At 39.7% G+C, this 27,681-nt stretch overlaps 1 protein-coding gene across 1 annotated transcript in view; it reads left to right on the top strand.

Moving 5' to 3' along the window:
* ALKBH8 (alkB homolog 8, tRNA methyltransferase) overlaps nucleotides 1-27,296 on the top strand; it is a 46,225-nt gene extending 18,929 nt beyond the window's left edge. Inside the window, exons 4-12 of the mRNA XM_075198822.1 lie at nucleotides 856-978; nucleotides 1,343-1,438; nucleotides 2,396-2,500; nucleotides 3,105-3,175; nucleotides 9,564-9,670; nucleotides 13,643-13,794; nucleotides 19,533-19,786; nucleotides 25,043-25,192; nucleotides 26,663-27,296. Coding sequence (XP_075054923.1) covers nucleotides 856-978; nucleotides 1,343-1,438; nucleotides 2,396-2,500; nucleotides 3,105-3,175; nucleotides 9,564-9,670; nucleotides 13,643-13,794; nucleotides 19,533-19,786; nucleotides 25,043-25,192; nucleotides 26,663-27,127 — 1,523 coding nt within the window. The 3' untranslated portion in view covers nucleotides 27,128-27,296. The remainder of the gene's footprint in view (nucleotides 1-855; nucleotides 979-1,342; nucleotides 1,439-2,395; nucleotides 2,501-3,104; nucleotides 3,176-9,563; nucleotides 9,671-13,642; nucleotides 13,795-19,532; nucleotides 19,787-25,042; nucleotides 25,193-26,662) is intronic.
* Nucleotides 27,297-27,681: the final 385 nt, after the last annotated feature.

Here is a 27,681-nt window from a genome sequence, read left to right as displayed (position 1 = left end):
GGAATGTGTTTTTAGTTTATATTATCTAATTTCTAATTCGGCGGAAAGGTGGACTGCACAGTAAGGAATGGATTGAGGATGGAATTGAATATATGGAATGTAGATCCTACTATACTTTAGCTACTTTTGAAATGTTTTTGTGTAATACATTTTTACAAATATTTGTGATTACAAAGAAGTTTTGTCCACAAGGGGGAAGGCTGAGGGATTTTATGAAAATGCCTGACCTCTAAGCTAATTGTAAATATTATGTTCCATAAGACAAAGACAACCACTGACCCTAAGTTGTTCCCTCTTTAGGTGGTGGTCAGAGTTCTCCATTAGAATCCTCATTGTCGCCTTAATTGAAAGTCTTTTGTGGATGCTGATAATGGCGTGCAGTGCTTTAGCCAAAACTGTCCAATCAGAAGTGGCGCATTCCTTGATGGAATCATCCTGGCCTGATTGATCACTGGTTGTTTAATGCATTCACAAAGCTGTCATTTAACGTAACAGCGAGGGTCCACTGGATTGGTTCTCCTTCTGACTGTGTTGTGGGGGGTTATGAGGAACACTTATTAAGGTGAGGAGTTCTCTGAAGCTGCAGGTACCCTCTTAATATGCAAGTTCTGAAAGTGTAGATGCTATTAAATGATACATTAATGCAAAAAGGTATAATTGTATTTAATATTAGCTAGGATCTTGGAAATAATATTGTTTAACTTTATCATAGAGTGATTGGCCAGTAATCTGTATTTTCTTTCTGTGACTGCAAATTCTAAAGTAAAAAGAAGTTATTTGAAAATTGTAAACATTTATTTTCAACTTAATTTTTTTTTACATTTTTTTTACCGGTTTATTTTATTGTGTTCACAGTAGAAGCAAAAGAGATTTTACTGCCGCCACTACCCCCTGGCTTGATAATTGTAGAAGACTTTGTTTCTCCTGGTGAAGAACTTGTGATGTTAGAAAATATTCACTGGGAGGATGATAACTCCAGTAAGTATTATATAAATCTACTTTAGTGTGAGAGGTAAATGGTATTAAAGTATCATCTGAAACTTGTCAAAATAATTGAACAAACTGTGTTGGCCATGCATGAAAACTGCTGTACAGGGAATGGGGTAAGGTGACCTAACCCACAATCGGTTCAGTTCTCGCTGCCATTTTTTTTTTCTACAGCATTTCTGAAAATTAAAACCTATATTGGTTGTTTTAAGTTCCAGCACCTCTTTCCGTGCACCATGTTTCAAGAAGGCTTACCTTGGTGATGGTGGACTTTATGTTAACTCATTCTTGTGTGATGTTATTTTTCTGGCATGTGTTATTGGTTATCAGAATTTTTCATTAAATCTACTTGCAGATCAGAAGTCATTAAAGCACAGGCGGGTGAAACATTATGGATATGAGTTCCGATATGATAATAACAACATAGATAAGGACCAGCCTTTACCTGGAGGTAAGCTTTAACAAGTAGAATTTGGCCATAGGACTGACTATTTAAATGATCTTCTGTATTTATTGGGAATGTAAAATCTTTAGTGTTTAGTACCGGAAATACAGTATTTGTGGCAGAACCTAAACCAGTGTTAACAATGCTTAATGCCTCCGGATCAGAGAGTTGTTATACTACTACATAGGTAGACCCAGCAAGACTGGTCTGCACTACTGGAGGACCCTGCTACTTCCACTATGAATCTTTCAGTCTGTGGCTTCCTGCTAGTCCTATACCCCTCCTCACATCATGTCACCCTCACAGGCAGCCCTATCCTCACTAATATAATCACCCGAGTGGACAGGTCACAGCCTCCCCCAAGATCAGCACACTCAACTGGTAAATATTCTGATTGGCCACAGGCTTCTGTAGCCCCTCCTACCTCAAAAGGTTGGACTTATAGTAGAGCGGGAGATGAAGAATGAAAACATAAAGGTGTTCTGACCCTAGACAAAAGCACCTAAGAATGATAAAATTTATATGGACCTTTACTGGATCTCAGAATCAAATCCCACATCATTAGGACATTGCCCTGTGTATGAATTAACCAATCCCCACAGTGCATATCTGCAAAGCTAATCAACCTAGCTATCACTTTCTGTCTGCTTGTTTAGGAAATGTTTACTCACCTGCGCAAATCAATGTGTATGAGATCATCAAAGAGCATTTCACACTTCATAAATGACCCTCAGAGATCAGAGTGGTTGTTCAGATGACATTACCTATAACTGTTTCACATGTATACAAATGTTTCTTCCTGGCAAGCCATGTGGATACATGAATAAAACTCACACTTAAACTTACCTCGATATAATGCCAGATTTGGCCTGTGTTCTAAGCAAGAGGTATAAAGAGGGATCACTGTAATAGGTACATTTAGCTTATTGTATATTTGAAGGCATGCATTTATTGTTTACCCAGGTCTTCCAGAGTTCTGCAGTGTGTTACTGGACAGATGCTTGCAACAAGGACTCATAAAGAATAGGCCTGACCAGTTAACAATAAACCAATATGAACCTGGACAAGGTAAGTCTGATGTGACTGTACAATAACCACTACTGTATTCCTACATCTGCACCAATGTGTGATACCAGAGAGCTGTCTTCCTGCCGCACCCTCCTCATTTCACTTTAAAGTGGTAGCCCAGTGTGAACAACCGCTTCTTAAATAAAATTGTACCCCCCCCCCCCCCCCCCCCCAAGCTAATCTCATCTTACTCATACACCTCCTCACTCCACTATAAGCAGCTGAAGCTCCTCCCACATCATCCCTAATGAGATCTGGTACAGGTGAAAGATATGGGACTGAGTTGCTGTGACATCACTGGTCCCACCCCTCTGTATGAATCGACCAATCCCCACAGTGCATATCTGCAAAGCAAATCAGCCCAGCTATCACTTTCTGTCTGCTTATTTAGCACTTTGGAGGAAATCTAGGCGCACCAGTGCAAGTCGATGTGTATGAGCATTTCACACTTCATAAATGACCCTCAGAGAATAGAGTGGTTGTGTGGATGACACTTCCTACAACTGTTTCACATGTATCCAAAAGTTTTTTTCCTGGCAAGTCATGTAGATACATGAATAAAGTCATTAAGCTGTGAATAAAGATATGTTCTTGGTATTGCTAGGCATCCCACCGCACATTGATACGCATTCAGCATTTGAAGATGAAATTCTCGCTTTGAGCTTGGGAGCAGAGGTAAGAAAGACATGGGCTATGTTAATGCACAGTCATACAATGGATTCATCCTGCTGTTTATAATCTGGTAATATCATGGTTTTTCTACGTATGGGTGATTGGGTTCTGTATTGTGCTTTGTGTGCATTGCAGTCTGCCTTTGACTTTTTGCAGTAAGGATGTAGCTCTACCAGCTTCAGGTGTTACTTTTTACAGTGAGATTGTGGGGAAACATTTAGCAAACTACATAGTACGACCCCGCATGACGTACAATTCATGTATGTCATTTCTCTAATGTAGTATGATGTGCAAAACACGCAGCTGAAATATTACATGGTAACACTGCTATTGCTATATATAAATACACAGGATATGTATGGTTGTCGCAGCATACAAGTTAAAAAAAAAGGATTGATCCTTGCATTTCTTCCAATAAATGTATAGGAGACGAGTTCTTCTTCAAAAAGTTTGTTTACTTTAGTTCAGATTAAACTCAATTATTATTTATTATCTTTAATTGTTTGCAAAACCATTCAGTATCTTTAGTAATCCCAAGTGAACAATTAATTTTTTTCTGGAAACTTTTTTAGTAAAACATCTGTCAAGTTGTATTTTTTCTAGATCCAGCTACAGTATATTATAGCAGTTTTCTTGAATCGGTGTGTAAGTTTTAGCACACTGGCAAGTTATCCCAGCTATACTGTAGCCGCTAAAGCTGAGTGCACACTACAGAAAATGTCTCACAATGAGATATCTGTAATGATTTTACCAACGATTGAAAGTCCCGATGAGCATGTCGATCTATCTGTACACATCTACACGATTTACCTTCAGATCTGTGATCTTCATCTGTCATAACCATCGGCTGAAAAGATCATGACTCTGTAGGTTCTATGAAGATCTGCCTACACGGCTGGTCATGCGTGCATACACACTGCCGAATCTTCCCGACATCATTCCATCGTTGATAGTGATTTTCAGCCAGTTTATAAAATCAAATCAAAAGTAACATGTTTTAGTACAATAAAACATGATTGTGGAGCATACACACTAATGTGATATCGCACCTAACAGTCTTTTATCATGTGATTGGAACGATAATTGGGTGAAAATCCTGTGGTGTGTACACAGTCTAAGTGCAGTTGTAGTCAAAATAGTACAGTTCTATTACCTGGTCCTATTACCTGGTGGACATCATCTAGGGTGGTAGGAATTTTCAATGGAGGTGAAAGACATTTGAGAAAAATAAAACTGCTCAATGCAACAGTATATCTGTTAAACATTACATCTATTCAGGGATAACAATTTATTTTTAATAAATATATAATATTTATTGTTAATAAAATTAGGTATAGTTTGCTATTAACTTTATCATCAGGGCTGTTCCTCCCATGAGGCAAGGTGAGAATCTCGTCTCAAGCATCATCACCCTAGGGAGGCAGGGATGAGGTGCTCACTTTACATATTGTACTCCAAACAGGCTTTTCTCCACCTCCTTGCTAGCAGATGGAGTGGAGGTTGACAACGAGTCTCCTGTGCTCCTTCCTGCATTCACAGCAGCGTTGTGACTGTCAGCGTGAGAGGTGTAGTGGCGAGGGAGGGAGAGGGCGTATATTTACTGTACTGTCCTAATACCCCTGCTGCGACAGTCACTGCGTTTGCAGTGTACAAGTTCCACCTCAGCGACAGACTAGCTCGGAACTTCCCCACACATGATTAAGTTTAACCTTTCTTGGAAAGTACTCGCATTGAAAATCGGCATGGATACATAGAACATATAGCACTATAGGCATAGTTTTATGTTATCTCTGTAAACAAATTTAGGGTTGTCCCCCTCTTTTGCCTGTTTTCTTTAATTTGTCCATTTCCGCTTCCGTTGACATCAGTCTCTGCCCATGTTATTGTGCCACATCCCAAAGCTGGTGTGTTGTGATAACATTGTCACACATGAATTAAATTGACGGGAGGATTTTGGGAGTAGATGAACATATAAAGACTATATAGATAAGTTTTTTTTTTGGGCTCCAATGTTATGCTGTATATTCTATTAGGAACTGTCTCTTTTTGGGTCCTAGAACAATGGCACACTGGCACGTGGTCCCAGCTAAAAACAAAACAGTTTAAGTTCCACTGCTTTAGAGTATGGGAAGCTCTGCAAGCTGTGTTAGTAAATCCTTTGTTGAAGCTAGATGAAGCCTTGCAACAGGATTATTATATAGTTATGACATATCTAAATTAGACAAATACATAAAGTGAAAAGTGTTAGTGTTCCTAGCACAACTCCTTTCTTCTCTCTACTACCCTTATGATTTCTTTTTTTTTAATCCCTATATTTGTAATCCTATGGTCTCATTGTTCACTGTTTACTTATTCCTCTTTTTTTAATGCTGCATTTGCTGTTATTCTTTTAAAACAAATTCATATTATTGAAGGAAAAAATGTGAAAGCAATTTTTTATTATTATGATTATTAATATGCCTTTTTCTGTTCTCATTTTTTTCCCGTGGCCTATATATTGTTTTTTTTTCTTTTTTGTTTAATTTGTGACAGAGAATGAAAATCATTTAGTTGACAACAAGATTTAGCCTTTATCATTTGAACTCAGTTTAAAGTTTGAATTCATTTTTTATGCATCGGTAGCTACAGTGTTTATTACCAACTTTTGAATTTAAAATTAATTTAAAATTAATGTTGCTAATTTAAATAATTGTGAAGGAATACACTGCTAAAATTCTCAGGAAAGGCAGCAAAGATAAATACCACTTTCTCTAATTTAGTATCGGGTGCACTAATTAACTTTCAGCAGAAACCAACAAAAACTGTTGCTACCACAGAAGCTTAATAGAGCAGGGATTTGATATTATTTATAGTGCACCTGTTAACTACACAGCGGCTGGAGCCATTTTTGTGTGGTCGTCCAATTCTGAGATTGTAGCCACTATATATCAGTCCACTACGAGGCTCATCGTCCCCAAGTGTTCATAAGGTCTTTGGTCCTTGAGACATAATCTGTTCTGAATTCTCGTGAATATTGAATCAGCCGCCAAAATGGCTGCCTCCACTATAGATCATTTATGAAGTTTAAAAACAGATGGGACGTGGATAAAATGCTCTTGCGGCGCAGTGCATCTCGATTTGTGCAGGTGTGCTGGGATTTCTGCCAAAGCGCATTGTTTTACAGGGCAAGTAATTCCTCCCCACTGCTTTCATAGGGCCTGAGTCATTAAGGAGAGCAAAGCATAAAAAAGGAGTAACTTTGCACCTGGGCAAAACCATGTTGCATTGGAGGGGGAGGTAAATTTAAAACGTGTGGACAGATTTATAGTTGGGGCAGGGCATGTCCTACATCAACTTTTACATTTCAGTGTACAAATAAAGCTATCAAGTATTTGTGTGCTAGATGAAAATACAGACAGTTTTTAACTTATGTACAAAATAATAAACTAATTTGCACCCCTTGCATTGTAACATGGTTTGTTCTAGAGAACATTCACTCCTTTTTTTTGCCTTACTTTCCTTAAACACTCAAGCCCAAAGAGTGGCAGAAATATACAGGGAACCACTTTTCATATTTAGTACATTCAGTGTCTAGCAGGAGGGTTCGGACACTCATATGAAGTCCTAGCTGACCTCTGGATCTTGGCTGGTGAGGGATGTAGTCCTAGATACCTTGTTCTTGCTGACATAAACAACCACTATCTGTATTACCTTGTATGGACAATATATATCAGCCCAACCTCAGTCATGTAATTTATGTCCTCTCCGACTTATGTCGTCTCATGTCTGTCTCTCCCGCATACAACCTTGTTGCCATGTCTTAAGCTGAATCCTCCACTACCTTATGCTGTTAATGTTAGCTCATGACTATCCATGGAGACGTCTGCTTAATTGTATTCATGTCACTGTTATTATTATATGTTATTTTTGTAATAATATGTAACTTCCTTTGAGAGGCAATATATATATATATAATGTTAATAGTGAATATGAAGAAGATGTGGAAAAAGTGGAATAACAGATACATTCCAGATCACATAAGGCACAAGGCGAACTCTTACCTACTCCTTTTCCTATGTCGTTCCGTGCTGATTCAGTTGAGCTTCACGGCTATCTCCGGCATCGTTGTAAGGACTCCCGTTGCGATGTTGAAGTCAGAAATGGAACGCGGCACTATGGGTGCCTCTGTTGGCCAAAACTATTTCCTGATATGTAGCTTGTGTAAATGTTTTTGCATTTACCTCTCATCGAATGTTCATTTATCAGTTTAGATATTATTTCCAATACATTTCCAGCTATTTTTTTTTAGTAACATCTTAGTTGGTCTATATTAGATTTGATCATATTTATTGTTCTCATGTTTGTCTTATCTGTAAGATGATTTCCTGGCGCTACAGAATCTGTGCTGTGTTATAAATAAATGATGATGATGTAACTGTTGCAACAAAGAACCACAACACTAGTTACTCTGTTACTGCTTCCATAAATCCCAGAGAACGTTCTCTCTTTGGAACACTCAGCATTCAAATAATACTCTGACAGACATGCGTTATTATTATTGTTTAATCTGGGTTTTATTCTGAGCCTCTTTGTTTTTATGCGTGGTCTGTTGCCATCCTTCTATGGAGCAGCTTGTGTAAGCATGAAATGTGGATATAATAAAATTTACATGCCACAAACTGACAAGAGTACAGAGTGAACCTAGAGGCATTTTCCAATCTTCATCTGTTGCTATCCAGCAACTAAAATTCAATAAAGACATGTTTTTGCTGCGGAGGCCGCTGTTCTTGTATATCTTCCAGCGTTGGGGTTTTAGGCATTGGGGATTGGAAACTCATGACAGAGTTATAATAAATAATTCAGGATTTGTTTCTGTGAAAAGTCTTGTAAGTGTCCTCCTCCCACAGACATCAATGCAGTTTACATTCTGTGACATTTTGTAAAGGGGGAAAAACATTTAAGAAGTACTTTTTCTGGTATTTTATTTATTCAGAAGTTATTAATGAGTTGACGATTCGACTCGCCAGATATTACAGGGTTAATGGAGGGATCCTACAACTATAAAGTGTTCCTTTCCGCCAATCACCGCCATCCTTGCCTGCCCTCCACTCTCTATTAATGTCAGATACTCTCAGGCTTTAAAATCAGCTCCTTGTAAAATGCAGCCTTGAATATCAGTCAATACTTTATGACTAGACCCGCTGTTTCATACCCAGGAAGACACATTCCTAGCCATGTTCCAAAATTATAAGCTGCCACTTAAATCCTTCATTGCAGACCTTATAAGGTGTTTCCACATCCCTGTTTCCCGCTATCAAATTGTCCTTATCCTCCAAGTCCCCCAGTGACTGGGAATTGTATCTGGCACGGCGGTAGAACCTACTTTCCACACCGGTCTAGATCTGATCGATTTACCCCAACTAACGTCAAATATCAGTTTGGGTAGACATCAAACAAGAGATTATGAACGTCATGCAACTATAAAATCTCCTCTGCTTATCCCCTAGCACCGATTCATTGGTTAAACATAATTCCTTGATTCAACATTCTCACCATATTAAAGCGTGAGACCGCAGGCTTCAATTTTATACAACATTTTGTAGCTTATGCAGAAGAATTACATGTATCCTCCCACTCCCTCTAGCTTTCAGCTTGTCCTACATAATGTATCCCCAGCAGATATGTTCTGGTGCTGCAGTACTTGAAATATGATCTAAAAGTCCTTTACTCTATGGAAACACACAATGCACTTGTATATGTGAATGTAAACCAATATATTTAAAAAAATAATAAAAAATATTTGTCATTTGAAAATAAAGACAAAGGGGTAGATTTACTAAACTGCGGGTTTGAAAAAGTGGAGATGTTGCCTATGGCAACCAATCAGATTCTAGCTGTCATTTTGTAGAATGCACTAAATAAATGAAAGCTAGAATCTGATTGGTTGCTATAGGCAACATCTACACTTTTTCAAACCCGAAGTTTAGTAAATATACCCCAAAGTCAGTGTTCCCTTACTGTCAGGAGTGATATGTAAAAGGAATGAGGGTCCGACAACTATTTAGGGTGGACAGAATGTGATAGTCTGCTGTTTTTAGTGGGGAAGAGCCTCACGTAGCGTCGCTCCCCCCACATTGCACTGATCGTGCACATTTGAGGAACAGACAGAATACAGAACAGGGCCATGAATATAGTTGCGCCCTGACCTTTAAAATTAGACGCAGTTTTGCATGTATGGATGCACTGCCACGTATATTGTCCAATTTGTAATTTTCTGTAATTTTATATCATTTTCAGAAATTTCTAATATGCAACACAATAAGTACTTTTGCTAATTAAAATTTTGACCTTAGATTTGCAAAATATTACGTTGGAAAATCAGCTAAGTGTTATTAAATATATTTATTTGTAGATTGTCATGGACTTCAAGCATCCAGGCGGCTCTAGTGCGCCGGTTATGCTGCCGCGGCGCAGTTTGCTGGTAATGAGTGGAGAGTCTAGATACCTGTGGACACATGGGTATGTATGAATAAAAACATATTTATTCTGCCATTGTATGGAGTATTTAGTGTCTTTAATGATTTTATTACATATTATATTTTTGGATGGGAACCGATAAAGTGTACTTGCAAATGTAATATTAAAGATGTAGTTGTGTGCGGAGTTCAATATAAGAACTGAAATAGTCCTTGGTGTGAATGCACAGTTTGTTGGATCTGTTAGAGCCCTTGGTGGCTGTAAAGTCTCATGCCACACTCTTCTCTCCCCTGCTGGAAATTGGCACGGCCAAGCGGTTTTTGATGCCCCTCCTCTAAAAGTTTCCATTCTCGTAAAGGACAAGTTGATGGGGAAAGAGGCTGCAACTCCCACTTAATCTTTTTCAGATGGGCTGAGACTGCTAAAGCCTACAGGGACCCCAGCGGAACAGGCAAATGGCACATATCCACAGTACGCGCAAATTCTTTTTTTTAATCTTAACTCATTAAACCCCACCCAAAACTACATTTTTAGTTTCAAGTGGAGCAATTCTTTAATAGCACAACTTGTATAAAACCCTATCTGCAATTTCAGGTAGTAACTCATGCCATTCTAGAGAAAATCGTATATAAAACGGTATTCCGACATTATTTAAGTTAGCAATTGCTGTGGGCTGTGCTGTGTAAACTGTAGGTCACATGACTCTGATCTCATGTAATCTATTAGAACCACTGTACTGATGATGATAATGAGATTCTCCTGTTTATATATGAGATATATGCACACTCCTCAATTCTAATGAATGATTATAACTGCCCAGAATATGGCTATAATCATGGCAAACATGTAAATCGCTGACTTTACGTTACATATATGTGTTATACCAACGGAGCACATTTCTTTGAAATGAACTACAATATTGATTGCCATTCTTACCCTATCGATCCCTCGATTTGCATTTTACACCGCCTGCTACTATAGAAATACGATGAAGGGGGCGGGGTTATTGCTGCGTAATGTGGCATTTTTTCCCAAAATTCAGGTGTTACTGGATTACGCTATTGATCTAAAAGAAAAGCGCTTGATCTGTACATTGGATTAGTCTGTAAGTGCTCCAGTTATTGCTGATACACTGTGTGCTAAGGGTTACTTTATTTATAAATTGACTATATTAATTGTTGAGACTCTTTAATGGGAGGCAATCATTAGCTAGAGACACAGCTGCAAGATTGAATGTTTTCATATATTAGATTCATTAAGATTAATCACAGTCTTCAACATCCCGCTGATAACACCCCCATCTCGCTGATTTCCCCTGGGATAATCCCATAAACTAACTGTGCTTTGGATTCTCTACTCTTGCTGGTCAGAATATCATTAAATTCTGTTTGTGTTATGTGTCTAGAATTTTTTTGTTGGTGTTTTTATTTTCGTCGTTTACTTGCCAATTTTGTTGAGATCCAATAACATTTTGTTATATGAAAATGACTTGATCTGTATAATGTTATTTTCAAACGTGCAAACCCTTCAGTGCATTTTTATTTGCCTAAATGTGTCTTCTACATACAGGGGTGCACTGCCCCATTCTGGTAGTGGCCTCAATGTCCTGCCTGCTATCACTACAGGACCACCCGGTCAGTTATGTTAAATATAGATTTTCTCCTAAAATACTGCTCATTCCAGGATAATTTACAGCATGTCTTGAATAATTAATAAACGTGTGCCTACGCTCCTCAAATGCACCTGGATGGTACAAAATCTGTTCCATTAATTGCAAATGAAGACACCTAATAGCCCCATAAAATCAAGTAATTTTGCTGGGATGCGGAGGCTCTGTTGCAAATAAGGAAACACCCCAGTTAATGGTTCCCCTTCCAGCTATTGAATTTAATTTAAATATCCTCTCTCACAAAACAAAATCTTGTTCTTGAATGTGGGCACCCCTTGTATTTCATTTCTTACCCTCCATCTCCCATGTAACTAATTTTCTAAATGCCCCATAGTTCATTTCCCACCCTCCCTCTCCCTGGTAATTTGTTTCTGCTGGTTATACCTTTTGATGTTAATAAAGGTGTTCAGTGGTGTTAATGTGGATGTTAAGCCACAACGCTTTTGTAACTTAAACAGGTTTCTGTTTATTAAAGATGATAACAACAGATGAATAAATGCAGCTGCTCACTGTTGGTAACTTGTAGCACAGCAGTAGTTCAACAGTAGTAACATAGTAACAGTTTGAATACAGTTGAACTTATATGTTTGTATATACAGTATACAGAAGCAGGCAGGTTGGTAATGCACTTGGTGGATCTCTGGACGTCCGTACAGGTTATCGGGGGCATACAAACTCCTCCCTTATATATATATAACTAGTGGGGAGCCTCCAGTCACCTTCTACCAGACTTTGAGGGGCATTTTATATATATATATATATATATATATATATATATATATATATATGCTATAGATTGTAAGCTTGCGAGCAGGGTTCTCTTACCTCTCTGTCTGTATGTATTACCCAGTATTGTTTTATCAATGTTTGTACCCAATTGTAAAGCGCTACAGAATTTGCTGGCGCTATATAAATAATTGTTGATGATGTTGATGATTATATATATATATATATATATATATATATATATATATATATATATATATATAATACATATAAATACATGCAGAGCACAGCTAACAGTACTGTGTCTGTTTTTATTGTACTGGTTTCACATGAAGTGACAACACTTCCTGTTCCCTCACTAGACAACTTGAGATCGTGCTGTGGTTGCCATAGCAACGCAGCAGGGGAGACGGCGCAAAGGCGCTCCTATATACTAAGAGTTTCCCATTCTCCCTCTCCCCGGTAACTCGTTTCCCACCCTCCCTCTCCCTGGCAATTCGTTTCCCACCCTCCCTCTCCCTGGCAATTCGTTTCCCACCCTCCCTCTCCCTGGCAATTCGTTTCCCACCCTCCCTCTCCCTGGCAATTCGTTTCCCACCCTCCCTCTCCCTGGTAATTCGTTTCCCACCCTCCCTCTCCCTGGTAATTCGTTTCCTACCCTCCCTCTCCCTGGCAATTCGTTTCCCACCATCCCTCTCCCTGGTAATTTGTTTCCCACCCTCCCTCTCCCTGGTAATTCGTTTCCCACCATCCCTCTCCCTGGTAATTCGTTTCCCACCATCCCTCTCCCTGGTAATTCGTTTCCCACCATCCCTCTCCCTGGTAATTTGTTTCCCACCATCCCTCTCCCTGGTAATTCGTTTCCCACCATCCCTCTCCCTGGCAATTCGTTTCCCACCCCCCCCTCTCCCTGGCAATTCGTTTCCAGACCCTCCCTCTCCCTGGTAATTTGTTTCCCACCCTCCCTCTCCCTGGTAACTCGTTTCCCACCCTTTCTCCGCCTGGTAGCTTGTTTCCCACCCTTCCTCTCCCTGGTACCTTGTTTCCCATCTTCCTCAAGGACTCGGATTCTAATGGCATTGGTCAATGTAAAGGAGATCGAGCTGTCATGGAGAGTGCAATTCCAATGTGTGGCAGCTAGAGGGAGTATGAGTGCAGACATCATCTGGTCACCAGGGCACATCTGTTCGTCAATATGGAGACTTGGTCTGCTGTAAACTATGAGTTAGACATAGTTCTGTCAGTGAATGAAACATTTTACTTCCCATGACAATTCTTCTCACTTTATGAAATGACAGGAAGATGAATCAACCACTGAAGAAGGTCTTGCAAATACCAGCGTGCATTACAGTTCCTATCACTTCCTAAAGTATAGGTTCTCCTGTAAGCTGAAACAGCAGATAAACTGGGCAGTTTATTAGTTTTCTATAAATATTTCCACTTCATTTACTTTTCAATAGCAAAACAGTTTTGTTCCTTTGGGTAATGACCGTTCTGCTGACAGACAGTTTCAACAATCCATTTGTAAAGCTTTTGCCTCAAACTCTTCCTGCTTATTGCTAAAACCATTTCAGCCTCGTCCTTGCACCATACCGTGTAATTATTTTCTTTCATTTCAGCATCACTCCGCGAAAGTATGATGTTGTTCAAATGTCAGAAGGGCAGAAATTTGGAACAGTCAGCAGGAACACAGAGGAGTTAACCTTAAACAAAAGGGGTGTAAGGACATCCTTTACATTTAGAAAAATAAGACATGGCTCGTGTAAATGTGGTAAGTGTTATAGATAGGTTAATGTTTTTTGAAATTACATTTAATTAAACTTATGGAAAAAGGTTGGCACTGTATTCACATTGTGCTAAATAAAAATAAATTTTTGAAGTGTTTCCTACATCCACTGATGCAACTCTTAAATGATAACGCCATTAAAATGTGATTTTTGACTAATTAAAATCATTATGACGGGTACTGCAGCTTAGTAGATTAACTCTTCATACTTGAAATATGATTTCTGAATGAAATCTCCTGTTGATAACTCAGAAACACTGCTTTTGACAGAGGTTGTGAAGAACTGACTTGCATTGAAAACACATGTTACAAGTGTAGCCCACACTTTGTTTTCTTGGTTGCCGAGGTTGCTAAGGCAAGAGAGTTCTTCACAGCCTCTGTGTCAAAATGACAGCAACAGTGTTTCTGAGTTATCAACAGGTAATTTCAAGCTGCATCAGGTGTTTATTCAGTCAAAGTGTCAAACATAATGATTTTAATTAGGCAATATTATTTTTGAGTGATGTTACCTTTATAAGGTTTACTCACATGTATTCAAGCTCATAGAAATAAAACATATTGGTGGACATTTATAAAAACTGGTGCAGAAGAAAATGTGATGTCGCATATAGGAAACAGATATTCACTTTCACTTTCTAAACTACTGGATAAATTAAAGTCTGGTTACAATGCATTACAACATCTTTTCCTGCGCACCAATTTTAATGAATGTTTAATTCCTATGGCGCCATGTAGTTTGCCGTTATAGTGTAGTGTAGTTGTGTTGACGGTTTACCAGCCAAGCATGCTATTATTGTTATTATAAGCTATGCACATTTTTCTATTTATTCAAGTGAATGGGATGCTGTCTATCTGAAATATATGTTGAAATCAAAATTGCCACCTGTTGTGAAATGCACGTGTGTCCTAGAGAGAAATCTTGCATTCATCATTCATCAAAGGCTCAACTGAACACAAAACAGTGCAATATATACTTACTTTACATCACTTCTAAAAGTCTTTGTTGGCTGCTGGCTGCCATGATTACAGTGGACAGATGTGTTCTATATTACCTGGTAACAACACAGCTCTTTAGTAGTTAAAAGCTCCTTGCTTCAGAAGTATAGGGAAGAGTGGTCAGCAGGGCATAAATATCTTCATTCCTACTGATACATTATTTATTTCATACAGACTCAGCAGCTGGTTTAGGTGCAGGCTGCTCCCTGCTCACATCATGGGCCTGAGTCAGTAAGGAGAGCAAAGCAAAAAAAAAAAAGTAAGTTTATTCCCGGGCAAACAATATTACAAAGCAAGGGGTGCAAATCAGGTTATTATGTTGCACATAAGATATATGCTGACTGTTTTTTCATCTAGCACACGAGCACTTGATAGATTTATTTTTACACTGAAATGTAAAGTTCATTTAGGACATGCCCTACCCCAAATATACATCTGTTCCCACATTTTACATTTACCTCCCCCTCTAATACAACAGGATTTTGCCAAGGTGCAAAGTTACTTCTTGTTTTTGCTTTGCTCTCCTAAATGACTCAGGCCCTCTATCTTTTAATGCCTACTAAGACCTAGTTTGGTGTTGGCTAACCTGTGACACTCCAGGTGTTGTGAAACTACAAGTTCCAGCATGCTTTGCCAATATAGCAGCTTATTCTGGAAGGTAAAAGGGGCGCAGTTTCCAACAATATTATTTATTATTCCATTGGAATGAAATATATAAAACAAATAAAATATGAGTTAATACTCTATAGATCCAACTGCACTTCAGGCGCAGTGGAAAAACTCTTAATAACAAATGTTACACACTAATTGGCATTCTCATTCTCAGAAGTTAGATTAACTAGCAATTGAATGCATCCGGAGATGGAATTAGTAGATGTAGATATCCGCTGCAGTAAGGATATCTCTATCTGACTCTACGAACACATTAAGTCTGGCATTCTCTATCTATACCCCGGGGTATCAAGCTGCAATTCAAGTAAGTGGACTAAGTGGATAAAGCGGATCTATATTTCTATTGCCTCCGTGCAGATGTCTATACGGGCCATGAAGAGTGTATGATTGTTAAACAAAAATCATCTATTACTGCTGATGCAGTTGGACTGTACGTTTATTTCATTTACACTTGGCCGTCAACTACATAGTAAGACCAGGACAGCGTCTTTTCCTTTGATTATTAGACTGCATACTTCCGCTTCATTATAGAAGATATCCACTTGTTCTAATATTGTTTCAGCGTATACTTACATGCCGATTGGGCTGCTGAATATCTGAAAAAGTTTAAGGGAATTTCTTTATGCCTACACAAAAGACTGACTGTTATTTTTCTATGGTATAAGATTCCCAGTGTCTTACTTACTGCAGCGGATATCTACATCTACTAATTCCATCTCCGGATGCATTCAATTGCTAGTTAATCTAACTTCTGAGAATGAGAATGCCAATTAGTGTGTAACATTTGTTATTAAGAGTTTTTCCACTGCGCCTGAAGTGCAGTTGGATCTATAGAGTATTAACTCATATTTTATTTGTTTTATATATTTCATTCCAATGGAATAATAAATAATATTGTTGGAAACTGCGCCCCTTTTTTTTCTTTTTTTTTTATATGTTATATTGACAGTTTGGATATCTGTTTTAGGGAGCTGCGATCCATCATTATATGCCATTTTTTATGATTCTTAGCGCCTGAGTAACCCTTGTGTATATGTGTGTTTATTCTGGAAGGGTATGCTGGGACTTGTCTAGACAGGTTCAACTCATCTATGAGACCAGGCAGGCAAATCCTTCAATCAGAAGGGACAGGGCAGTCCATGACGTAATGAATACACTTTGATATTTTTCTCCAAAAATCAGTAAGCATAGGGTATACAAGTATCGTATAGGAGAAAGTGGATTATAATATTTAGGGCACTCAAACCTGATTTTCCTATGGCAGCAGGCAATATGCAGTGGCATTATGTAAGTACTGTGGATTATATATAGTTATGTTTATCACCAAAGCAAGGGGACACCATCACATAGGTAACAACTATATATTACCAGCCTGGGTCAGCTGTGGGACCAATATCTTTATCCCAAAGAGGATAGAGAATATCCCTGTGTAGTGCCTCGTACCAAGGAATATGCTGGTGAATCCGTTCATTAGTACATGCTCTGCGGTTCTTGTACGGCATGTATATCCATCAGAAGAACCCTTCTCCAAATCTATAAGCGATCAAAGTAGATTTAAGCTATGGCCACTCGACAGAGTCAAATGCTTTAGCAGTATCTAAGGAAACCATGCAAAAAAAACTGTCTGGGGGTGTATAATGGAGTTATTTATGTGATTGTCTGGTGGCTAAGATTTATGTCAGGATCTATGTCAGCCATCAGTAGTGATAGAGGCTTAAAGGAGACAGAAACTGAAAGATCTTTAGCAGGCTTTGGAACTTCAATATTTAGAGATTATGTCCTTGAGGAGAGAAACGTTTGCATAGAAAAGACTTTCTCATACATACAAGCAAATGTCAGACAATCGATATCTTTTTTTTTAGAAAACCCAGTTGAAGGCTATTGGGACTAGGGGCTTTCTTATTTGAAAAGAAGATAATAAATAAATAAAAAAAAGTTTAATTCATCCACTTATTACACTAGTTCCCCTTATGGAATAGAGATATTTAGTAACTGGTGGGGGTCCCCTGCTCCTTGTCTCAGAAGGCTATCACTGAGCCCACGCCATCACCTTGCTCAAATATTTTGTTTCTAAAAAATAAAAATTGCCTCCGGTTATCCTTCTGCAGCACTAAAAGAGGGATAGTCCCTCTGAGCTAACCTCCATATATTTTCCAAATAAGATTCCTTGCCATCCCTAGGTATGCCAGCATGTCCTCCTTCCAGTTCACTTCAGATTTGATTGTATTGATAGAAAGTGAGCCCTCTTGCATATGTTTGGAAGGCACCCCACAAGACTAAGTCGGGTGCAATGGATTTGTTCTAGCAAAGTACTGGTCCCATTTCTTGTCCATGTCTGATCCATAATTCAAAATGGGTGTAGTGGCCAAAAGGTGTGATGATGTTAAGACACACTGCACAAAGTAATAACCTGTTAACTATGGTCCAAATTGTTGGGTAGGGGAGATGACCCCTGAATAATAATGTGAGTGGTGTTCTACTTGCAGAATGGTAAGAAAAATCATCAGTGAATGTAGATGATGCCAGATATCTACTGACCCAATCCTCATATAAGCTCACTAAAGGGAGTGGGTTGTGGATCTCAGATAACATTCTTGCAGAGGTTGTGCTACTGTAACTTTTCACTTCAAGAACAGGCATTTTGACCAAGGGTGCCCGAAATTTTTGCATACAACTGTCTATTTATCGCAGTAATTATAGAAGGAACATCCAGATACAGAGCTATGGATTCTGCTGTCTCACAGTCAGGGGAGGCGTTATGGGGCATTGAGGAAGATGTAATGTGGTAGGGTCAAAATCGGACAGGCATCCACTTTACAACTTACAATATATATTTGCCTTCAATTTTAAGAGAGAGTAACTAAGTATATGGTTCTCTTAACTAATATGGATACTCCTCTTGATTATTGTGAAAAGGAGCATGGCAAGCCAATCCCACCCAACCATGTTTCAGGGCAAGTATTACGTTACTAATTTGTGTCTTACAGGCATATACAGCCTGATGCTGAGTTGAAGTTTCTCTAGTTTGCGTAGCGTAAACTGTGCAGATTCACACTGCACATGCTCACGAAGAGGACAGATGCATATGCGCCAGACTTGCGCTTCCTTACAACTGGAGAGGTGGAATGGGGGGATCTATGATAAGTACAATAGGGCATGTTCACACAAATGCAGATCTGCAGAAACACGCGTATATGCCTGTTAAGAGGCAAATCTTTTGCACCTGCTAGAGAGCCGGGGCATGTGCACGATGATGATGATGACTTGGTGTAAACTAGGCGCATATACTGCAAATGGAGTTGGACACCTCTTAAGATACAATATTGTTGTTTGCACTGTTTTGTAGCATAATTTGCAATCATTTTACAAATCCTTCTGCCTCTTGCCTAAAGTATCCAACGATCATATATTGTAACCATACACTGAACTGTAAACAAATAACATCCCCGCTCTGCCACCTTGTTATGTTCTATCCACAATATCTCTATAACATTCAAATGAGCAGTACACTCCGCTCTTACAGAAGTTGGGTTTGCAAAGTGACGTGAATTGACTGTATGAATGTTAAAATTAATGAAGAATAAATAGCCATGTTTCAAATAAAAAAAACAGCATTGATGTTCCTATGCTTGTTTCCACATGCTGATAATGCTGTGTATTGTGATATATACCTCAATAAAAAGAAATGTAAATTGGAAAATGGGGGACATTGAGTTTCCCTCCAGCATACTGGTACACATGGAGTACACCTAGTCCAACAAGTTTAAGGTCAACATGAATGTAATCTGCATGGCTGTCAGGTTTAAAATTACTGCTCTTGACAGAATTATGCCATCAAGGATCTTTACATTGTGCAAAGCAGAGGATGGGATAATGTTTGCAAAAGTCTAGCAGTTTTGCGATAAACATTGGAAGAAATACCATCACAATGCATCTGCCTACAAGACCATTCAGGCCTTACCTCCTATAGGTATACATTAGCAAACAAAAATACAAAGCTTTGTTGACTGACATGTTTGTATAAACACCTGCTGATAATTTCTATATCTTTGCAGCCTTTCCATCGGTCTGTGACAGCCAACTAAAAAAGGACTCTCCTCCTCTGGTTGGTGACTTGGGTGCTGAGTCCCTAGAGAAAGAATATGTCCACAAGGTCTATGAAGATATCGCTGGACATTTCAGCAGCACAAGACACACTCCGTGGCCCAAAATTGTGGACTTCCTCATGGGTTTACCAATAGGTTCTCTTGTGGCCGACGTGGGCTGCGGCAATGGAAAATATCTTGGTGTTAATAAAAATTTGTACATGGTAAGTTTATTTTTCATTTTAAAGTATCTAATATTATATACCAGATGTATTATATTTAATATAATATATGAGTGTTTAAAAGTACTTTGTTTTTGTGCTTTATTGTTTTCGTCTTCCATCAAATATCCCTCTGCGAGACATCACACTGGTCATAATACACATTGCACAACCTCTGTTCCTGTACCCGAGGTGGATTCTCCTCTCCCAGGCGACAAGCTTTCACAGAATCCTCTGACAAGGAACCGAAAATTATGTATACCACCAAATCCTAATTTGATATAATTGTAGTTGAAATAATACAATGTTTTAATTGCTTTGACAAAAATTTGCTCAGTGACTTCTAATATCTTTATTTCTCACAGTGAAGGGGGCATTATCCCATATATCTATTTGAACCATGCTGGCACTTGGCATGCATTAGGGGTGTTTCCCAGCAGGGCTGCTCAAAGGCAGCATTGCCACGGTCCATCCTGTACTGGCTGTTGACATTTCTGTACATATTCCAAACAATTGATATTGTCGCAGCTTTGCCCCGTTAGTCACTGACCTAATTATTTCTATATTGTTTTGCTACACTAAGACAAGAAGGGTTTCGGTGTGGACAAGTTTTCCCAAATTGTGTGGGCTTCTGACTAGGGTCCCCACTGCCTGCTAGTTGGGAGGAGGAGAGATGTTGGGTAACAATTTACCTGAACTTACCCTTAAAAAAATCTATGCATCCTTTTCTGCAAAAATATATTTTACAGTTTTCTATGTATTACAATTTACACAGCAAATATAAATCTTATGTTGGTGATTATTTTCCATTAAATATAACCCAAAGTCCATTTTATAAAAAAAATCACCATGTGTAGATCTACTCAGTGACACACTGATGTAGCTGTCACTTATGTTGTGGGTGTTTGTCACTGTATTGCTTGGAGCGACCTGATGTTTTCTACAGGCTCCTGGAGGCAATAACCTGAAGTGTCAAACAATATAGCAAGGATACTTCTCCACCTTTTAACCTTGGAACAATATGGAATTGCAGCTCAAGATATTGGAAAACATGAAATCATCTGTATTACTATTGCTGGTTTGCAAAAAAGTATTTTTTATTATAGGACATAATTTTTAAATATATAGCATTGCATAAAATTATGCAAAAAATGTGAACGCTAAAGACAGATAACTATGGCAAGGACTATAATGTAATAACATTATCATTGTAGTGGACTCCGACTGTGAGTTAATGTTTAATAATGAACTATTAATCAAAATTCTACATTGACCCATTAATCCCTCTTAAAGTGTTTTGATTAGAACACTTTGCAGTGCCCAGTGGCAGTCTGGGGTAACAAGATGCAGAAGTACCCAATGACAAGCAGACGTAACCCAATGACAAGCAGATGTAACTAGTGGCAGTCTGGGGCAACCAGATGCAGGAGCATCCAATGACCATCAGGAGAAGCCAGTGGCAGTCTGGGGTAACCAGATGCAGGAGTACCCAATGACAATCAGGAGTAACCAGTGGCAGTCTAGGGCACCCAGATGCAGGAGTACCCAATGACAACCAAGAGTAACCAGTGGCAGTCTGGGGCACCCAGATGCAGGAGTACCCAATGACAACCAAGAGTAACCAGTGGCAGTCTGGGGCAACCAGACGCAGGAGTACCCAATGACAACCAGGAGTAACCAGTGGCAGTCTGGGGCACCCAGATGCAGGAGTACCCAATAACAATCGGGACTAACCAGTGGCAGTCTGGAGCACCCAGATGCAGGAGCATCCAATGACAATCGGGAGTAACCAGTGGCAGTCTGGGCAACCAGACGCAGGAGTACCCAATGACAATCAGTTTAACCAGTGGCAGTCTGGGGTAACCAGATACAGGAGCATCCAATGACAACCAGGAGTAACCAGTTGCTGTGTGGGGCACCCATATGCAGGAGCATCCAAGGACAATAAGGAGTAACAAGTGGCAGTCTGCGGCAACCAGATGCAGGAGCATCCAATGACAATCGGGAGTAACCAGTGGCAGTTTGGGGCACCCAGATGCAGGAGTACCCAATGATAATTGGGAGTAACCAGTGGCAGTCTGCGGCAACCAGATGCGGAGTACCCAATGACAACCAGGAGTAACCAGTGGCGGTCTGGCGCAACCAGATGCAGGAGTACCCAATGACAATCGGGACTAACCAGTGGCAGTCTGGGGCACACAGATGCAGGAGCATCCAGTGACGTTCGGGAGTAATCAGTGGCAGTCTGGGGCAACCAGATGCGGAGTACCCAATGACAATCAGTTTAACCAGTGGCAGTCTGGGGTAACCAGATGCAGGAGCATCCAATGACAACCAGGAGTAACCAGTGGCTGTCTGGGGCACCCATATGCAGGAGCATTCAAGGACAATAAGGAGTAACAAGTGGCAGTCTGCGGCAACCAGATGCAGGAGCATCCAATGACAATCGGGAGTAACCAGTGGCAGTTTGGGGCACCCAGATGCAGGAATACCCAATGGTAATTGGGAGTAACCAGTGGCAGTCTGCGGCAACCAGATGCGGAGTACCCAATGACAACCAGGAGTAACCAGTGGCAGTCTGAGGCACACAGATGCAGGAGCATCCAGTGACATTCGGGAGTAATCAGCGGCAGTCTGGGGCAACCAGATGCGGAGTACCCAATGACAACCAGGAGTAACCAGTGGCAGTCTGGCGCAACCAGATGCAGGAGTACCCAATGACAATCGGGACTAACCAGTGGCAGTCTGGGGCACACAGATGCAGGAGCATCCAGTGACATTCGGGAGTAATCAGTGGCAGTCTGGGGCAACCAGATGCAGCAGTACCCAATAACAATCAGGAGTTACAAGTGGCAGTCAATAGAAAACACTGACTGTTGAAACATTTTCAGTAATGTGCATTTAGTGACAGTCAGGAGCAACCAATGACAGTCAAGAGCAACCAGAGGCAGTTTCAGGAACAAACAATGATATTCAGGAGTAACTAGTTACCATGAGGAGATAGTAGCTGTGAAGAGTAATATGTGGCAGTCAGGAGCAGCCAAATACTAATGGCAATCAGAAGTAACCAATGGCAGTGACAGTCAGATGAAGCCAGTTACAACCAAGACACATCAGTGGCACTGAGGAGCACTGTGGCAGCCAGGAGCAACCATTTGCAGGCAGAAGTAACCATTGACAATGAAAACTAATCATTGATAGTTAGAGGTAACCATTTCCCTGCTCTCTTTTTCATCACATAATGTGATATTCAGATCGTTTACACTAATCATCAGAATCCACCTTTTGGCATTGCCAGATATATTTTCATTAGTTTAGTTAGATACATATTTCTTTTAGAATCTTTCATACTCAGAATTCCATTTGTGAATAAATTCCACAGAGGAGGAAGCTGTGTTAGTTCATGAGTGACATGGAAATGAGAGCCACTAACCTATAATTAACAACTCTCGTAAACTGTAATTGAGGCCCATAACTCACCACCTCCTGCTTCATCATTTTTTATTTGAATAGAGGTAAGGACAGAAAGCGCCTCTGAGCCGAAATGTATTTCATGCAATTTAGATGCAAATTACAAACTAATATGTTTTGTTCCTTTCAATTAGTTTACAATTCATTAACATTTCTTGATGTATTAAGATCACTCTCAAGGTCATTTTTCTTGTCCTACTTGCTTCACACTATAAGGACATTTTCCACATGAGAGTTTTGTTAAATGTCTAGCATTGCCTTTAATTATTTGTGTCTTTTTCTTGTAAATAAACTTGAATGTTTCTTATCCAGAAAATGGTATTGTGATAATGTGACGATACCAAGGACAGGGGACTTATGTCTTCTAGTGTAATAGACCCCCAGCTGCTGAACCCTTATGTGGGAAACAGATACCCCAGGTATGTTGATGTGGGTAGGAAAGTACTCTCAAACAAGCATTTGATGGAAAAAGAAAACAATGATTTATTATTGGAGATCACGTGCCACCACCTTACAAGATGTAATAACAAATCAGCAAGCCACATCGGTCACAGCAGACATATACAATGGGTACATATAAACAGTGAAAGAAAGTGTACAAGTGATCTTAGTAATTCTGGATTCAATTCCCATCGGCTTCAGCTCATCTTCCAGTCTCCTACTGGCAGGTAAAGCAGCAGCTAAGCCCAGGTGTATTCCTTGCTTTTCGGTGGGCCCAAACCAGCAGTTAGCCCAGTCTTTCTCATTGTGCCCTTTACATTGGCTTGGCTTAACTCCTTAGTGTTGCTCCCAGTACCTCAGTCCAGCAGAAACTGTAGTCTCCAGCCACAGAACCTTGTCCCTTCCCCAGGTTTCAGATTTTATACTATTTGTTGTTCCCACCCAGAGTCACAGGTAACAAATGTTTGTGGACTCTGGGTTCAAGTCACAGGTAAATCAGTGTAGGGTTGTCATTGTCCATGATTGTTTAGGGGGATTGACCCTAGTGACTTGGACCATACCATTTCCTCCTTGGCTTCCAGCTTGGATCGGCTCTAATGAGTTGGGCATGCGTACCAATGCAGAGCAAGTACCAGGGAGAGGGAAGAGGTACTGTCAAATCCCCAGTTGATCCCATTACTTGTAAATAGCCCTTCTCCCTCCCTAGCCCCTCTTAGGTATCCTTCTTTCCAGAAACTCATACCAATGAGGCCAGGTATAACAAAGACAACTCATATGTAATACAGCATGTGTAATACACATCATAACGGGGCTTCCCACATGGAAATTAAGAACCTTATAGTGCTCCTTTGTACTAAGATAAAGGACAGAGTCCCGGGGGAGACCCAACTATATTAAGGTTGATCAGTACACATCTTTTCACACAGACAGGATGAACGCACTACACCACCCTACTCCACCAAGCATTTTGGGTTCCCTTAGTTTTCAGCAACTATTCATCACTGACTACTCCTACCGGCATCACTTGGCCAGGCCACTCACTGACTGTGAGTGTCAACTGCACACCAACATGATGTCTACAGTTGTAGAAAGGTTACAACTGCCACCAAGCTGAAGGACTGGCACCTGTAATGGCTCACACTCCTTGGAACGATGTAGCTGCTGAACACCTCTTTTGTGGTTGCACTGACTTGACCACCGACTATGAATCAGGACTGCTCATTAGCTGGCAATGGCTTCCAGACCATTTGGCATCATGGCGGGGTCGCCCACAAATGGAGACGTTTTAGCATATTAGCATTTGATGTTGCTTCTGTTATTGATGCTAGTGTTATTTTCCTTACGCAGATTGGGTGTGACCGCAGTAAAAACCTTGTGGACATCTGTGGAGAAAAGAAATTTGAGGCATCAATTTGTGATGCATTGTCATTACCTTTCAAGAGCGGCTCATTTGATGCATGTATTTCCATAGCAGTGATCCACCATTTTTCCACAGAGGTAAGCAGGATAATTGTCCATACTGGAGCAATTATGGCCATTTTCTTAAAGTTTACCTGTACATATTGTGGGCTGAGCCCAATATTTAACCTATCAGTTCACTAGGAATTAGTGATCTTGCTAACACACGAAGCACAAAGGCAGTATTTTCATGAATATTTGTTCAGGCCACATAATGGCTTCCCACATTGCGCGTAGGCAACAGATAATTATCAAGTTCTGCTCCCAATGCAATTACTACTACCTACATTAATACCCTTTAGTCAAGTAACCAACAGTGAGCAATTAAAATCACATAGTCCTACTCAGTGGTAATAGTAATGTAAGTGAATGGAATTTGATAGTTTTACAATGAAGTGGCAGTATGGCATATCTATGTATACACCCCCACTTCAACCACTGCTCCCACTATAATAGTCATGTGTAGTTCTTCCCTAATCATTAGCTCCTTCCATATGAAGGAACTATCTAAGTTTCTTGTGATCATATTATTAATGTAACATACCGTAGTTGAACACTAAATAGTACCCTAGCATATATGTTTGCCTTAGACAAGACAGATATTTTAAGTTACAGGCACTCTTAGCTGAACGGAAGCACTTGATGTATTACTTGGTATGTTGTATATTCTATTGCATGTTCTGCACCCCACCTTATTAGCTTTTTGCCTTATTCAGTGACATAGCTATAGGTTGTTGGGCATCTGTGCAAAATATCTGCCCCGCACACTCTGACCGCAACAATTCAACCATCCACTCTGCTAACAGCTACTACACCTCTATCATTATGAGGCTTTTAATATACTTGTGCCTCCATTATCCGCCCTCTTGTATGCTTTCATATTTCACATCTGTCCACCTTTTATTTTGTCCACCAGTTTTGTCTGATCCTCTTGTTCATCTTTTCATTACTGACCTTTTGGGTCCCCCTTGCCTCTTGTTGTTTCTCCTTTGTCTGCCCATACTCTACTTCCTTGTCTTCTGCCTCCTACCCCTGCTTGTCCCCATCTGCCCCCTTTGTTGTCCCACATTTTCACTTTTCAGTTTCTTTGTCAGACACCCAGATTGGGTTGTGTCTGCCTCTGTTTGTGTCCCTGCACCCCATATCGTGCACCATTGTCTCTTGTCTGCCTATTGTCTGACCTTCATTGTGTCTTTATGTAATCAGAGTTACAACATTCTACTCTTACTAATCTGCAGGTCCAAATAAAACTCTGTGCATGTAGTGGTTGCCCCAGACTTGATTATAAATGCAGCTTGTGGACCCCAGTTAATCCACAGGCCCTCCAATAGGATTAAATGTTCTGCAGATCTAAGTTCTCAAAATGTTTACTTAATGTATAAATGCTAAAAGTACTACACTATCTGTATTTTAACTATAATTTTCCTTTATTTAATAAACTTGTTTTAATTACATATTTGCAGACAACAGGGCAGACATTTTAAAGGTCTAATGTTTTTCTTTGTATAGGAAAGAAGATTGTCAGCTATACAAGAGTTAACCCGTCTGCTTAAAACAGGAGGGAAAGCTCTTATATATGTCTGGGCTATGGAACAGGAATACAATAAAAAGAAATCAAAGTATCTCAAGGAAACCAAGAGTTCTAACAAGCAGACTTTGCTTATGGACAGTTCCGTTGACGTTAACCAGGATTCGATTGACAGTTTACCGATTCACACGAATAGAACTGCATTTGATTCTCAGGACCTTCTAGTTCCATGGCATCTGAAGCCAAACAGTCAAGCGAGGAACACTGAGTCCTTAACACTCATGGAGGAAAACCAACAGCTGGTGCCCAGCTCAGTGTATCACCGATATTACCATGTGTTCTGCGAGGGGGAGCTGGAAGCACTGTGCAGAAAACTAAGTGATGTCACAGTCCAGCACTCCTACCACGACCAGGGGAATTGGTGCGTGGTTTTACAAAAGGTATGAATCATCCAAAGTAGGCGACCAGAAACTCTCCAGAGGTTACAGAATTACCAGCCAACATGCTCAAAAACTTTGTGGCTACATTTGACTGATGTAAAATTTACATTTTTCAAATTTTTTAAACATATTTATGATTTAATAAAGAGATGCGTCTCGTGATTCGAATATATAACATATTGTGCAATCATTTCTCTAGAGTGTATTATTCTGTGCACACTAGGGGGCATAATCTCACTAAAAATAACTCACAGGTACCAGAATAGCCTTTTACATTCATCCGTACATGGCAGGCACAGATAAAGCCAACCTTATTTTATTATTATTTATTAGAAATGTTATATGTTATTATTGTAGCCCTAATTAAATAGCAACTGCAATATTTTATATCTATAATATGTTAATAGCCGAGACTATTACATTCCAAATCAATAAATAAGAGTAAGTATCACATTTGACCTCCACAAGCTTTGTAAATACCATTTTTACTGCTAATTTGTCATCATTTTTGTCTCATATAATATCTGACATTTAGGACCACCCTTTATTCGAAGGGACAA

The sequence above is a fragment of the Mixophyes fleayi genome, chromosome 2, assembly GCF_038048845.1.
Source record: "Mixophyes fleayi isolate aMixFle1 chromosome 2, aMixFle1.hap1, whole genome shotgun sequence".
In the NCBI taxonomy this organism is placed as follows: Eukaryota; Metazoa; Chordata; class Amphibia; order Anura; family Limnodynastidae; genus Mixophyes; species Mixophyes fleayi.
This window is presented reverse-complemented; position numbering and strand designations above follow the sequence as displayed.